At 42.1% G+C, this 15,554-nt stretch overlaps 1 protein-coding gene across 2 annotated transcripts; it reads right to left on the bottom strand.

The window, feature by feature from the left end:
- Positions 1-325: 325 nt before the first annotated feature.
- MPPED1 (metallophosphoesterase domain containing 1) lies at positions 326-14,961 on the bottom strand. 2 transcript variants are annotated; one of them, XM_053462228.1, is made up of 7 exons: positions 14,826-14,961; positions 10,932-11,147; positions 6,008-6,189; positions 5,595-5,820; positions 1,987-2,102; positions 1,339-1,452; positions 326-775 (listed from the first exon to the last, which is right to left on the bottom strand). In XM_053462228.1, exons 2-7 carry the CDS (start codon positions 11,081-11,083, stop codon positions 657-659), a joined length of 909 nt encoding a protein of 302 aa, XP_053318203.1. In that variant the 5' UTR covers positions 11,084-11,147; positions 14,826-14,961; the 3' UTR covers positions 326-656. The 2 variants fall into 2 exon arrangements, with proteins under 2 accessions (XP_053318203.1, XP_053318204.1); XM_053462229.1 differs by lacking the exon at positions 14,826-14,961 and having other exon boundaries at positions 10,932-11,176.
- Between the last annotated feature and the right edge of the window lie 593 nt (positions 14,962-15,554).

Here is a 15,554-nt window from a genome sequence, read left to right as displayed (position 1 = left end):
TCCGCCCGGAGGCAGTTAAATCATTTATATTTCCACGCCAGAAGCTCATTACCCAAAACATGTAAAACTTTATGTTTCTTTTTGTATTCCAGTTACTGTGCTTTTTTTTATCAACGATCCAGAAAGTTCCTGCAGCATCATTTGGGATGAAGAAATCTGCAAGATGTGCTTTTTGTTTCATTTTGATTTTTATTTCTTTAGTTTTGTCCTTAAGAAAAAATGTTTTTGTTGTTGTTTTTTTGTTTTTGTTGTAACGAGAAGGAAACTGATGATGCCATCGACGGCCCGGGGGTCTGGGTTTCTACAACATGTTTATCTCCTTGAAGAAGAAGAATCATCATCCAGTTAAAATTCTGACGGTTTGGCTAAAAATTCACCAAGAATATGAAAAATAAATGTAAAAAGTTTGTTTTTTTTCTTCTTTTTTTTCTGGATAATTTAATCTTTTTTTTCTTTTTTTCTCAGAATAACCAGATCATGAATAATCCGGGACAGCCCCCCCCCCATAAAAATCCTGTTATCCTGGTGATTGGTAAGTACTTCTGGAAACGTGCAGGCGATGGCGCGATGTTATTATACCGCGTAACGCCGGCCGCCGATTCGGCGATAAAGTCTTCCGTAGTCCCGCTGAGAGCAAATAACGTCGTTCGTTGAAATCACGTGTTTCTTGGGGTTGGCAAATCGATGACTATCGGGGGGTTCACAGGCTGGTAGTTCACAGTACATACCGAGGAATTCACATACGTGGTGGTCCCGTCAGCCATGACGCCGTATCCTGGAATCAGAAACAATGTATCACCGGAGAAACGCCACCAGAGGAGAACCTATCGCTCAGCAGATTTGGTTTCGCGGCACTCGGGGGTTAATTTTAATCAAATCCCATTGGGCGGCCGACCTGGTTCTAGTTATCAGGGTTCTACCTTCCACGGTGCAAGAGCGGCAGCAACTACCCCAGGCACAGCGAGGTGAGGTTTGCACTCGAGCCACTGGGTCGCAGGCGTCAAGATCCTGAGTATCGGCCCTTGGGGACAGCCTGGCGAGGGTTTCCCTGCATCCCAGCTAAACCACGACTTGCATCAAAACTCAGCGCGAGTGAGTGGGGGCTGGGCACGATGAGTAAGCGCTCAAACTCACGGCTTCTGGGACCCTTTTCATAATGAGTTACCTTTAAATCAGTTATTCGGGTAATTGGGTAATCCGATGATACTTTACTAACAGGGACGTTAAGGCCTCCCTTTGCTCGCCCAGCCCATGCGCGTCAGACCCTGCCACGGAAATCGGGACAACTGTAACCGGTTCTTGGTTTGGAGCCGGCGGACATGTATGTGGGTTCCTTACCTTCATGTATGTGACCGAACACGTGAAGCCGCGGCTGTATCCGCCTCTGGACGGTGTTCAGTAACTCCACGCATCCCACTCTCTGCAGCTTCTTCGGGACCCAGTCTAAAAATCCTTAAAGTGCACAGAATGCGTTACAATTTACCCCGGCAACAGAATGACCTCATCAGGGCAGAGGCTGAGATGGAATCGACTTTACTGGGAGGGTGGTAGATGGATGGAACAGCCTCCCAGCAGCAGTGGTAGAGGGTAATACAGTGAGGGGATTAAACATGCATGGGATAGACAAACGGCTCCTGAATCTAAGACGAGACCAACGACCAAGAGACGTAAAAGTCCGTTCTTCTAAAACCCATACAAAGCACGTTCCCCCCGTGTCAGATCCTTTTGGGGCTGCAGATCCCTCCAGCACTGATAGGGTCGCTTTTAGCGATAGGATAAACCCCCGCCGTGCCTGCGCGGGATCGTTTCCCTCGTATCATTAGCGTGCAGTGAATGGAGCCGTAATTAGCCGCTCGGAGCTCATTCTCTACGCGTCCAAATTTATCATCCGTCTCAGGAGCAGCTGCCAGAGAAGAATAGAACGTTCCGGAACCCCGGATCCTCGCGCTCTAAACACCCGACTCATTTATAGCTCCGATTCCTTACCTAATGGCGGCCCGTGGGTGACGAGAACGTCCGTGCCTTCGGGGATGAGGTTCCACTTGTCCAGCAGGGCCTGACCCCGGGGAAGGTTAAAGCCCCAGCCGTAGAACCAGGGCTGCCTGCGGAGGGGGCAATTCTTTAGTTACACGTCAGAAAATAGACAGAAAGACGTTAGTGCGCGTTTATGGAGATTCACGGTCGTTATGGAAACCAGGACTGGTCAGGAGGTAAAGCTATTCTGAATGGAGTCACCTGTATTCAAGCAGGGATTCCAGCTGTGATAAAGCAGGGAGAAAAGCACCAATCGGGACGCTCAGATATCATTAAATCAGAGGAGAGTATGGAATCGGCTTTTGACTGAGAATCTGCCCATTTACCCCAAAACCCTGAGACTGGGCTAAAAATCCTGAGAATCTGCCCATTTACCCCAAGAAGACCCTAAGACTGGGGTAAAACATTGCCGTGCTTAAGATTATGACAGACAGACAGGGGTATGATTGACCGTTAATAGATTGCTTCTATGACATTATGTGGTTATTCCGCCCCGTTATACATTAACATCAGATCACTTTATAGAATATTCGCCGCCTACGAGATAATAAAATGGAGGTAAAAAACTGATTATTCGGGATTTGTGCCGAGAATCGCCTCCACCGAGGTAACCATTAGAATAAATTTCATACAGATTCATAGTTACTATGGCAACCATAGCAAATTTTTCTTCCCTGAAACAGATGTCTCATTTAGTTGAAAATTAGAACGTCTAAAAAAAAAAAGAAAAAAAAAAAGAGAGGAACCCACGGGAAAAAAATGAATTCGAAAATTCCCCCTGAATGCTGCCTAAAAACTCCATGTCCGGGGCTGGCCCCCCGGGGCAACTGCAGCTTTCCCAAACTTTACCATTCCCTGGAATATTTCTAATGATCCAAATAGATACAAAGTATCCAGAAGTATCCATCCACAGATTGATAAACCACCTGCAGGTAGGGCGACTAGACGGGGGCCGGATGGGGCCGATCTGCCGGCAGGTTCTCTGTTTCTATCCTATTATTATTTTTTTGCAGTTATATAGCACCATCTTACTCCGTAGCGCAGTACAATGGCCAAACAGGACCAAAGAAGTAGGGCATCTCCAAAGCGGCTGCACCATTCCTCCCCAAACTGAATCTACCCCCAAAGAACCCGAATACCACCCCAAACACTGACCCTTGGTAGAAAAGCTGACAATCTACTGCCAGGCAGGATAAATAGACAAAAATCATATAATGGAGAGAAGCTCCACGGGGAGAAGTAAAAAAACCTGAAATTCTACACAGAGATAAAACAAATGAAAATCCCCCAGTAATTCAGCCGGGTTTGTTTTTTTTTTCGGTTCTCGGAAATCGTCGCCCGCGTTCCGTGATAATAATCCCGAGATAATCCCCGCTGAGCCCCCCAGGTGGCACGAGACCGAGTCAGGAGAAAAGAATAAAAAATAGAAATACGAGTCCAGACTCAGCTTGGTGCCGGGGAGTCCCACTCAGGGGTCCTTGGCTACGCATGGGCAGGGGCCACATGTCACGACCTCGCATTGTAATAGATTTTGGCTTTCGGCACAATATGGGGTAGGGGGGGCATTAAAAGGTAATACAGATATCAGCTAAAATGGTACTGGTTACCCGGCTGGAAGCCCCAGTGTCCGTGGTGCCACCAGTGCATGGAGTGACGGGCCGAGTGGATTGAGTGCCAGGTTGAGTGCACAGAGTGACGGGCCGAGTGGATTGAGTGCCAGGTTGAGTGCACAGAGTGACGGGCCGAGTGGATTGAGTGCCAGGTTGAGTGCACAGAGTGACGGGCCGAGTGGATTGGGTGATGGGCGGAGTGCATTCAGTGACTGGCGGAGTGCCTTGAGTGACAGGTCTAGTGCACTGAGTGACAGGTTGAGTGTACAGAGTGACAAGCTGAGTGCATTGAGTGATGACTGAGTGAACTTTCCAAGTTCCCATTAGGATGCACTGAGGACACCTGGGAAACGTACAGAAGATCATTTAAAATAAAACTAATAAAATTGCAGCAAACAGCAGAGTCGGGGAGCGATTTTGTGCGTCACAGGAGCCACCGGGAAAGTGACAGCGTCTGAGTGAGTATGTGATTTAAACGATCAGCAAAGGGTTAAAGTATGCCTTTTGCCCAGTTTGACAGAATACAGAGCTGAAACTTGATTAGTGCTCAGCTCACTAACCCCGCCCCCTAGGAGCTCGAAACCTCCAACAAAACCAAATGGTCCAACTTTTCCTTCTCTGCTTTATTTTAATAAAATACTTTAACACAGGTGGGTAACGTGCCCCACGTGTTGATTGTTTTAGAATAGGGTAAGGGGCATTTGGCTTTCATGTTCTGAATTTTAGGGGGGGGGCTTTAGTCGACTACTTCTCTACAACGTTCTTACATTCTGAAAATGTAAAACAATTCATAAAAAAAAAACATCAGCAGCCAAACAACGAATTATTAATGCGACAAATTCTATATTTCCCCCGGGGCGGACAAAGACAAACATATTGAAGTTTCATATGTTGTCCGGAATTTGCCTATATGCCGTGACTCGCTCCTCGCATAGCCCGCGGCATCATTTCCCTCGTACGAGTGACACATTTATATCAACGTGATAATAAATTTCGCATCTCATCATATAAACAAGTAAGAGATATTCTCCCCCAGAAGCCTGCGGAAACATCCGTCCGATGAATAAACATTTTCTCAGGTGGGCGCCGGGCGTAAGAAAGTGAATTTAACATTTTTATTAAGTAATACATTATACGAAACATCAGCAGCCGACACGCTGACGCTCGGTACCCGCAGTATTGTTACAGAAACGACATATTCTTGGGTGTCCTCATTAAATGATGTTGGTTTTACTACGTTTGGCGTACTATTATTATTATTATTATATTTTATTATTGTTATTATTATTATTATTATATTTTATTATTATTGTTGTTGTTATTATTATATTATTATCTTTTATTATTATTATTAATAATGACGTTTATTATTATATTTTATTACTATATTTTATTATTAGTAGTAGTATTACTATTATTATCTTTTTAAATTATTATTATATTTTATTATTATTGTTGTTATTATTATATTATTATCTTGTATTATTATTAATATTATTATTAATGTTTATTATTATTATATTTTATTACTATATTTTATTAGTAGTAGTAGTATTACTATTATTATCTTTTTAAATTATTATTATATTTTATTATTATTGTTGTTATTATTATATTATTATCTTGTATTATTATTAATATTATTATTAACGTTTATTATTATATTTTATTACTATATTTTATTATTAGTAGTAGTATTACTATTATTATCTTTTTAAATTATTATTATATTTTATTATTATTGTTGTTATTATTATATTATTATCTTGTATTATTATTAATATTATTATTAACGTTTATTATTATTATTATATTTTATTACTATATTTTATTAGTAGTAGTAGTATTACTATTATTATCTTTTTGAATTATTATTATTATATTTTATTATTATCCATAATTTTTATTATCTTTTATTTATATAGCGCCAACAATTTACGCAGAGCTTACCATGGAGATCCGTAAATCCGGAATCCTCGGACGGTGACCTCGGAATCTTGGAGATAGATACAGTTTGTTAGGAGGGATTGGACATTTTCGTAATTTTCCGGTTTCAGTTTCGAAACCGAAGGAAAGTAATAGAAGTCCTGTTTGATTAAGTCGGCCATGAATTCGTGGTCGAAGGTCAGTTCGTGATTTCCCGCGATGACGATTTTATACTCGTAGGGGAGACTTCCTGAAACGAAAAGGAAAAAACGAGTCAGCGATCGGAAAATAATGAATTATTATAATTAATTCTTATTATTATTATTTTTATTTTTTTAAGCGATTATATTTTCACCAAATTTCTTCTGCCTCCTATCGGGGGTCGTTCAGCAGCTGCTGCGTTGTTGAGTATTCGGGACCCTCCGTGTTACACTCACCAAGCCAGTCATTAAACTTCTTGACCTCGCTCGGGAGTCCCAGCTCGGTGAAGTCTCCGGCGTGAATTAAAACATCGCCGTACGGCATTTGGATGAGGTCGGTTCTGGAATGAGTGTCCGAAATACAGACGAATCGAGTGTATCCTGGGGGTTTGGGGGCATCATGGGGTACGGGGTCCACCCTGCAAGAAAGAGAAAGTACAGGACAGCATAGAATCAGTTCTGAAATATATTATTATTACCATTATTATTATTACTATTAATATTTGTCTTAGTCTGTCATTTCTCGTCTTGTCAGACCCCTTGAGTATATGTATTGTATGAAGCGCTGCGTAAACTGTTGGCGTTATATAAATAAAAGATAATAATAATAACAACTATTTTTATTACTGTTATTATTATAACTGTTTTTATTGTTATTATAACTACTATTGTTATTATTATTACTGTTATTATTTTTGTTATTATTACTATTATTTTTACTATTATTATTACTGTTATTATTATTATTGCTATTATACTATATGTTATAACTACTATTATTAGTATTACTATTGTTATTATTACTATTATTGTTGTTATTGTTGTTCTTACTATTATTATTAATATTATTATCACTATTATTGTTAGTATTGTTATTATTATTACTATTATTGTTTTTGTTACTATTATTGTTACTATTACTATATTTTATTACTATTATTAATATTACTATTATTGTTACTATTTTTATTATTATTACTATCATTGTTATTATTGTTGGTATTATTACTATTATTGTTATTATTACTACTATATATTATTACTACTATTATTATGACTGTTATTATAATTACTATTATTGTTGCTATTGTTATTATTATCGTTGCTATTATTATTATTATTCTCTTATATGACAACTTGAAAATATTCATCCAGTAATCTCCAGGAACAATCGGCCCACCAGGATGTAACGTCAATCACAGGAGTTACCAAAATTACTTAAACAACTTGAAATATTTCTGAATGAAATATTTCTGTTCCACTTAAACATGAATTGCGCTCTAATTCTATCAGTTGAAACAAAGAAACCTCAGATCTGTTATTTTATTCTTTCCTCTGAATATTTAATCACTTAGGCTTTTTTCAGTTTTTATAGCAACAGCCTGCATGTCTTTGTATCACATGAACGTTAAGCATTCCCTGAAAAAATAAGGTAACGTTTCACACGATTAAAAACTTATTTCTGGGCAGAGTTTGAATTAAGGCGCAGGAGGATGAGGAGAGCCCACGCCAGCCTCAGCTGGGTTTTAAAACTGGAATAATATTTGGCAGTTACAGGCCTGAAAAGGTATAAATAATGTTAAAGTTATAATGCATAATATCGCTAGGGTCGCCACCTGGCCAGTATTTCACCGGCACAGCCAGTATTAAGAGCACCCTGCCGGTATCGGTATATTAAAAATACTGGCCATGCAATGGCCGGTATTTTTTGCAGGGCAGACTGGCAGGGTGATTGGCGGAGGCTGAGCTCTGGGTGGAAGTGATGTTTAATTTCATGACATCACTTCCTCCAGTGGTCTGGAGTCTGGCAGCATCCACAGACTGGCCGGCCTGTGCAAGCTCACTGCCTGTGGACTGGGAGGAAAAAGCTTTATGTCCCAACTCCTGCCTGCACTGATAAAGGTGAACTGAGGTAGGTGACATTATGTTTCTGTGACAGGAAATATTGGGGGGGTAGGTGCACATTATGTTTCTGTGACAGGAAATATGGGGGGAGGGAAGGTAGGTGCACATTATGTTTCTGTGACAGGAAATATTGGGGAAGGTAGGTGCACATTATGTTTCTGTGACAGGAAATATGGGGGGGAGGGAAGGTAGGTGCACATTATGTTTCTGTGACAGGAAATATTGGGGGGGTAGGTGCACATTATGTTTCTGTGACAGGAAATATTGGGGGGGTAGGTGCACATTATGTTTCTGTGACAGGAAATATGGGGGGAGGGAAGGTAGGTGCACATTATGTTTCTGTGACAGGAAATATTGGGGAAGGTAGGTGCACATTATGTTTCTGTGACAGGAAATATGGGGGGGAGGGAAGGTAGGTGCACATTATGTTTCTGTGACAGGAAATATTGGGGGGGGTAGGTGCACATTATGTTTCTGTGACAGGAAATATTGGGGGGGTAGGTGCACATTATGTTTCTGTGACAGGAAATATTGGGGGGGGTAGGTGCACATGTTTCTGTGACAGGAAATATTAGGGGGTAGGTGCACATTATGTTTCTGTGACAGGAAATATGGGGGGAGGGAAGGTGCAGATTATGTTTCTGTGACAGGAAATATTGGGGGGGTAGGTGCACATTATGTTTTTGTGACAGGAAATATTGGGGGGGGTAGGTGCGCATTATGTTTCTGTGACAGGAAATATTGGGGGGGTAGGTGCGCATTATGTTTCTGTGACAGGAAATATTGGGGGGGGTAGGTGCGCATTATGTTTCTGTGACAGGAAATATTGGGGGTGGGGGGTAGGTGCGCATTATGTTTCTGTGACAGGAAATATTGGGGGGGAAGGTAGGTGCGCATTATGTTTCTGTGACAGGAAATATTGGGGGGGGGTAGGTGCGCATTATATTTCTGTGACAGGAAATATTGGGGGGGGTAGGTGCGCATTATGTTTCTGTGACAGGAAATATTGGGGGGGTAGGTGCGCATTATGTTTCTGTGACAGGAAATATTGGGGGGGTAGGTGCGCATTATGTTTCTGTGACAGGAAATATTGGGGGGGGGTAGGTGCGCATTATATTTCTGTGACAGGAAATATTGGGGGGTAGAGAAGGTAGGTGCACATTATGTTTCTGTGTCAGGAAATATTGGGGGGGTAGGTGCACATTATGTTTCTGTGATGTCACGTATATATAATTAATTATGCAAATTAGCACTGCTGGTATTTTTTTGGCAAGAAAAATGGCACCCCTAAATATCGCGCATTATAAGGCCCAATGCTGCACTGGCCCACCGGGCCACCCGCCATCAGAACCCCCCACTTACGTCCCTCCCTTACAAAGGCTGCCTGAACCAATCGGCACCTTATGAGTACAGGAGAGAGAACTTAATGGGGAGGAATAATCATGCAGACCCTGACCCAGGGCGTCAAGATGGCTGCTCCCATGACATGCATATAAGGGGGGTTCTTCTAATACATTTCTTGGGTTTATTTAGAGTACAGAGATGGAAAAGATAAGTTGGGGGGGTATTTGCATTCAGCAAATAAACAGATTTAAAAATATAAAAACAATCCAGAATTATTTAAGAAGCATTTGAGATTTAAATCCATGAGTTTTTGCGTCACATGACAATTAAGTATTCCCTGTGAAAATGGCGAGCAGTCAGGTACTTGAGAATATATAATATATGAGCCCATTAAGGATCAAGAAATTCTAGGTGTTAATTCCCCTCGGTTACCAGAAAGCGCGTCGGGTTTTAATTAGTGTGAATTGAGACGATCGCGGCGCTCCGTGCCGTGACATCATTAATTATGATTTCTCTGAGAAAATTCACTTTCCTGTATAAAAAATTCAATTAAATTACCAACGATATTTGGGAGAGGGGGGGGCAACGAGTTGAACGGACGGCGGGTGATAATAGGACGTGAAGCTATTCGAGAAAAAAGTCATGAAAACAATGATTGTTACTAATGTGCAGGTCAAGGGGTGAGGAAAGTAAAAAAATATTAAGATTTTTTTGCTACGTTTGTATCATTTAGGGTTTCGAGGGAGGGAATAATTAATTATTGCGAAATAAAATATAAAAATAAGGTTTCTTTACATTAAAAGTGCTAATAATAATAATTAATAATAATCCATATTTAATTTATCCGTTTAATTGCATTTTCTGTTTCCATCGACTGGGGGAAGCATTTTTCGTGCGGAATCTACTTCCTGCTGAACTTCCTCCTTAGTATCTGCTCACGCCAATTTCTGATAGAAAAAATACTTTTCTCTATTGTTTATCATAAATAATAAAATGTATACTAAAAATATGAAGAACTATTAAGCTTAATGAAACAAAATGTGTTTAAATTTATAGAGTTTTCCTTATATTTTTTAATAAATTATGAATAAAATAAAAATGTGTAACTTATTATAAATTTGCTTTCCATATTTTTTTTGTAATTCAAGCAATATTCAGCGTTAAAATAAATTCTCTCGATACGGAGGCTCCTGGTCTGTATAACGGGTGCCCCCCCATCCTGTTATATGTTTATCATTAATAACAACTAAACTCATAAATTATCCATTATATCCAAAGCGTTTCGTGACATCTGTTACTTCTAGAGAAAAAAAAACATCAAGAAAGCGTATTCTGTAAAATAACAACCGACGGGAAATAAATGATAGCAAAAATCATAATAAAAAATAATAATAAATAAAAAAATATAAAACAAACAAAAAAGGTACCCCAAAAAATCAGCTTGATAGCGAACAACTATTTTACCCAAATTATGGAAAATTAATTCACGCAATAAACGCACAGACAGCAGCCCGTTCCGGGAGAGATCGATCGCCTTTTATATATAAAGATTATTTCCTGCGGCTGCACAAAAGCGGAATCGGCAGCGATAAATATCGGCTTAATGCTGATTGGGTTCCATATGAGACAATATACGGGGGGCTGAGACCCCGATAGATGGATGGATAGATCAGTAGATGGATAAATATATAGATGGATAGATAGATACTGCGTGGCTTTGGTGATTCTGCTACATTGTATTTATTATACCCTTTAGAGTGTAAGCTCTGCTGCTCAGCTTTCTCTATAACTGTCTTTGTACATGGCTGCTGACTCTGTTGGCGCTATACAATTACACAATGACACTTCACGATATTACAATAAGTCCGCGTTTGGCACACGCCGCGGGGGTCCGGGGGGGTTCGATACTCACATCTGCACGTGGGGCGGCTGGAACCGGCCCTGGTTGATGTTGTAGAAGGTGAAGGCTTGGGTCGGGTTGGCGCTGTACTCGTCCACTTCGATTATCAGCCTGCTCTGCGGGTGCCGTCTGGATGCCATCATGTGCGAGTGGGTGAAAGCCATCCTTCTCCTGTGGAACGGGGTTTTTTGTGTTTTTTTTTTTCACGCTCTCATCTCTCCCGTCTTCCTACAGCGGCGGAAAAAAACCCGTCATCTCCTCGTCTCTCCCCTCTAAGAAAAACTAACAAAAAAAAAAAAAGCAAGAAACGGAGTGTAAGTATTTCACGCTGAATCTGTAAGGAGGCGGGGGGCAGGGATTCGGAGATGAAGGTTTCGACAGATGATGAGCGAAAATATCACCCAAAAAAGAGGAAAAAAACCCACATTATTAATCCAAAATCTGGAAAAAAATCTAACAAAATGAACCTTCAGATTAGAGGAGAGTTAAACGCGCCGGACCGGACAGCGCGGGGTTAAAATGGAATAAAGATAGAGATTTACAGAAATGGAATTTCCGGATTCATCCTGTTTTTTGTTTTTTTTGCCGCGTATTAAGTGTTAAGAACTAAAAACACGTTATTGTTATCGGGGGTTTTTTGTTCTTTTGTATTAATGAGGATTTTACTCCGGAATGGAAGGAGGATTCACTCGGCGTGTTGCCGCAGGACACGCGTGTAACACGCAGCGATTAACTGACGCCGCTTTAAATCACATGGAATTACCCAAACTTCAGAAGAACCTTACAGAGAGAGAAAGAGAGAAGAGGAGAGAAGAGACAGAGGAAAGAAGAGAGAGGAGAGTGAGAAGAAATAGAGGAGAGAGGAAATAAATAAGAGACAGAGGAAAGAAGAGACGAGAGAGAATAGACAGAGGACAGAAGAGGCAGAGAGAGAATAGACAGAGGAGAGAAGAGACGAGAGAGAATAGACAGAGGAGAGAAGAGATAGGGATGAGAGAGGAGGACAGAATGGAGAGAGCAGAGGGAAATTTAAATACATAAAGGGAATTAATAAAGGACGGGAGGGAAGTTTATATCAAAGGAGGAGAAAAATTACAAGAGACCCGAATCTAACACTAGAGGGTCAGAGGCTGAGATGGAATGGAAGGAAGTTTTACTTTACTGAGTGGGTGGTAGATAAGTGGAACAGCCTCCCAGCAGAAGTGGTAGAGGGTAATACAGTGAGGGGATTAAACATGCATGGGATAGACATACGGCTCCTGAATCTAAGACGAGACCAACGACTGATTAAGGTTTACAGCAGCAGAAACAGGCGACTAGACGGGGGCCGAATGGGGCAGATTCCGGGTCTCTATATATGTGCTGGATATTGATCGCTGATTTCTGGTGTGTGTGTGGGGGGTAGCGGAGTCCCAGAAAACCCGCGAAGCGTCCAAATAGAGCCGAATCCCCTTCTTTTTTCAGCATCAGATTGGGGGCCGATCTCCGGACGAAGCCACATCAGGCTTCACATCTGCAGCAAAACCGCGTGACTTTATCCAGCGCTCAGCAGCCAAAATCCAATTCTAAATGCGGAGCAGTTACTATGGAAACGGGTGGAACATTCCCGCTGAGTGTTTCACTTTTGTAACTTTGCACCGTAAATTCTGGTTTCCAGGAATCTTTTCATGTAAATCCGACAACAGGAAACAGCAGGGCCGGTCGGTGGATTATTGGCCCCTGAGTAACCCCCCAATGAGGGCAACTAACTCGATTCATTAATACAGACAGAAACTGAGATCGGTGGCAGTCTGTGGCAGAGCCAGCATTACCCATTAATGCGGGGAGGAATAAAGAGAAAGTTAAGGTTCTAATACATTGATATTTTTTTATTCTGTAATCACCATTTTATGGGTTTATTGTCGGATTTACGAGAAGTGGCGGATTTGCGTTGAACGTCAGGACCCCCTGCGCCGGGGTCTCGGGGTAGATCTGCATGGCGCTCTCGTTGAGGTCACGGACGCGTCTCATTCATTTAACAAACTCTCCGCTCAGCATCTGCTCAATAATTAACAATGTTTGATAAAATATGTAGACAGAGCGGCAAATATTATTCAGACCCAGAGCCGCGTCCTGCCGGCGCACAGATCGCTGGCTGAGAGTCATCGGTGCTGAACGCCCCGATGCCTTATTAACCCCTTACACTACAGCCATACCCCCCCCCTCATTTACCCTTTCCGGTATTAAAGAAACGTCTAGCTGAGTTAATAACAATATTATTTATAAATTTGTAGGCAATAAGAGCTTTTGTAGCAGAATATCTGAAATTCTGTTTATTTGTTTTGATGTTTTTGGGATGTTTGTGTATTTTAATAAATCACCTTATCCACCACATAAAATATTCGGAGCCAATGTGACTTTGGAGCAAAATTTTTATATATTATTCACATTCCCCAAAATGTTATTGAGCTCCTACTCCACATTCTGCAATCTACCTTTTTACCACTTCTGCTGGGTAGCTGTTCCACTTATCCACCACCCTCTCAGTAATGCAAATCATCCATTCCATCTCAGCCTCTGAGCCTCTAGTGTTAGATTCCGGTCTCTTGTTGTATCTTTTCTTCTCCTTTGAAATAAACTTCTCTCCGGTGCTTTGTTAAACCCCTTTATGTATTTAAATGTCTCCCTCATCCCTCCCTCTCTATTCTCTCCCATCCCATCTCTATGTTCTCTCCCCATCTCTCTTCCATCCCATCTCTCTCTCTCTCTCTCTCTCTCTCTCTCTCTCTCTCTCTCTCTCTCTCTCTCTCTCTCTCTCTCTCTCTCTCTCTCTCTCTCTCTCTCTCTCTCTCTCTCTCTCTCTCTCTCTCTCTCTCTCTCTCTCTCTCTCTCTTTCTCTCTCTCTCTTCCATCCCATCTCTCTCCCCTCTCTCTCACTCTCCTATCCCATCTCTCTCTCTTCTCTCCCCCATGCTGGACAGATTGAGACCCCTCAGTCTCTCCTGATTATTTGTATCCTATAAACTGCCCTCATCACCGCTCCATGATATCCCCCCACCGAGTCTTTGGCCCCTTTCCTTATAACCCCCAAGTCTGTGGCTTGGGAGAAAACATTTACCCCAGTCTCAAGGTCTTGGGGTGAATTGGTAGATTGTCAGGGTTTTTATCCCAGTCTCGGGGTGAAGGGGCAGATTCTGGGGTCTCATAGTCTGGAGCCGACTCCGTCATATTCTCATCTAATTTAATGATATCTGAGCGTCCCGATTGGTGCTTTTCTCCCTGCTATATCACAGCTGGAATCCCTACTTGAATACAGGTGACTCCATTCAGAATATCTTCACCTCCTGACCGTTATTAGAACCACCGCCATAGGGTCTGTGCGATTAAAGGGTTAATATTTAAAGCTCAGAGCGACTCTGTAACCGATCGTCGTGAAGGTTCCGCAGCGGTGGTTCTGCAGCCCACGAAGGGTTAACAGTAAGAGTGGAAATAAGCAAAATTTTTATTCTTTTTGGTCTGAAAAATAAAAGTCGAGTTTTAGGTCGGAAATAATAAAAAGTTATCCCCGCCGGTGAAAGTTTGTGTATCACGCAGCGTGTGTGTGTGTGTTGGGGGGTTGTGGTCGGCGATTATCTGCCCGCCGGGGCCGTTCGTGTCTCCCGAATAGCTGCGCTCTCTGCTGGAATTTTGCGGAGGTCGCTTTCTGGAGAGTCCCCCCCCCCTCTACCCCCCGCTCCCCCCCTCTCTACCCCCCGCTCCCCCCCTCTCCCCCCCTCTAATCAAACCAAATTATTAACCGGCTGTAAAAACCAGCAATGGGAGCCGATCGATGAATTGCTGCTCAGCCTTTATCCTCAGAGCCCCCCCCCTTCTTAAGCCAGAGCGACAATGCGGCGGGGCGGCCGCGGGGCAACTCCCAGCACTGACCTGTGAACAATGATGACGTCTGCTTTGTCCGAAGGAAGACGGAGAGATGAAAGCTCCTCGCGTCCTCTGCTCAGGGAAACGCGGGCGCCGGGGCTGGGACTGATCTGCTGGCTGCGGGAGACGCCGCTTCCTGACGCCTCACTATACGAGGCTTCCTATATATATATATAATGTATATCTGGGCTCAGCCAATCAAACGCAGCTGCGTTACTAGAGAGGATTTCAGAAGCTTAAAAAACCCGGTTACTAAATTCATATTTTTTTTTTAGAAATTTAGGATTTACCGAGAAACCTAGAACCCACCAGCAGATCGGCCCCATCCGGCCCCCGTCTAGTCGCCCGTTTTTCCTGCTGTAAAGACTCAAACCTTAATCAGTCGTTGGTCTCGTCTTAGATTCAGGAGCCGTATGTCTATCCCATTCGTGTTTACATTCCTTCACTTTATTACCCTCTACCACTTCTGCTGGGAGGCTGTTCCACTTATCTAGAGACATCACTTATTTTTACACTGGTGTGATATACATTGATAAACATTTACCCTCTTAAATTAATTTAAATGCCACATTAATATTATCCAGGACAGGTCCTAGAATACTATATAAACAGATAAAACAGCAGGGGGGGCATTACAAAGCAAAGTGACCCCATGAAGGCTACAGAAACAAACCCATCTTTATGGGGGGGTAAGAGACCCCACTTGGTGTAACCTATAGATAAAACTCCAACGTT

Source organism: Spea bombifrons, chromosome 4 (assembly GCF_027358695.1).
Source record: "Spea bombifrons isolate aSpeBom1 chromosome 4, aSpeBom1.2.pri, whole genome shotgun sequence".
Classification (NCBI taxonomy): domain Eukaryota; kingdom Metazoa; phylum Chordata; class Amphibia; order Anura; family Pelobatidae; genus Spea; species Spea bombifrons.
This window is presented reverse-complemented; position numbering and strand designations above follow the sequence as displayed.

Bases quoted from the DNA above. Each gene is read 5' to 3' on its own strand.
- MPPED1 (XM_053462228.1), bottom strand. From the start codon at position 11,083: ATGGCTTTCACCCACTCGCACATGATGGCATCCAGACGGCACCCGCAG. The intron at 2,103-5,594 runs GTAAGCTCTGCG...CCCCCTCCGCAG, and splicing joins CGGATTTACGGATCTCCATG to GCAGCCCTGGTTCTACGGCT. The intron at 776-1,338 runs GTAAGGAACCCA...TTCTGATTCCAG, and splicing joins GTTCGGTCACATACATGAAG to GATACGGCGTCATGGCTGAC.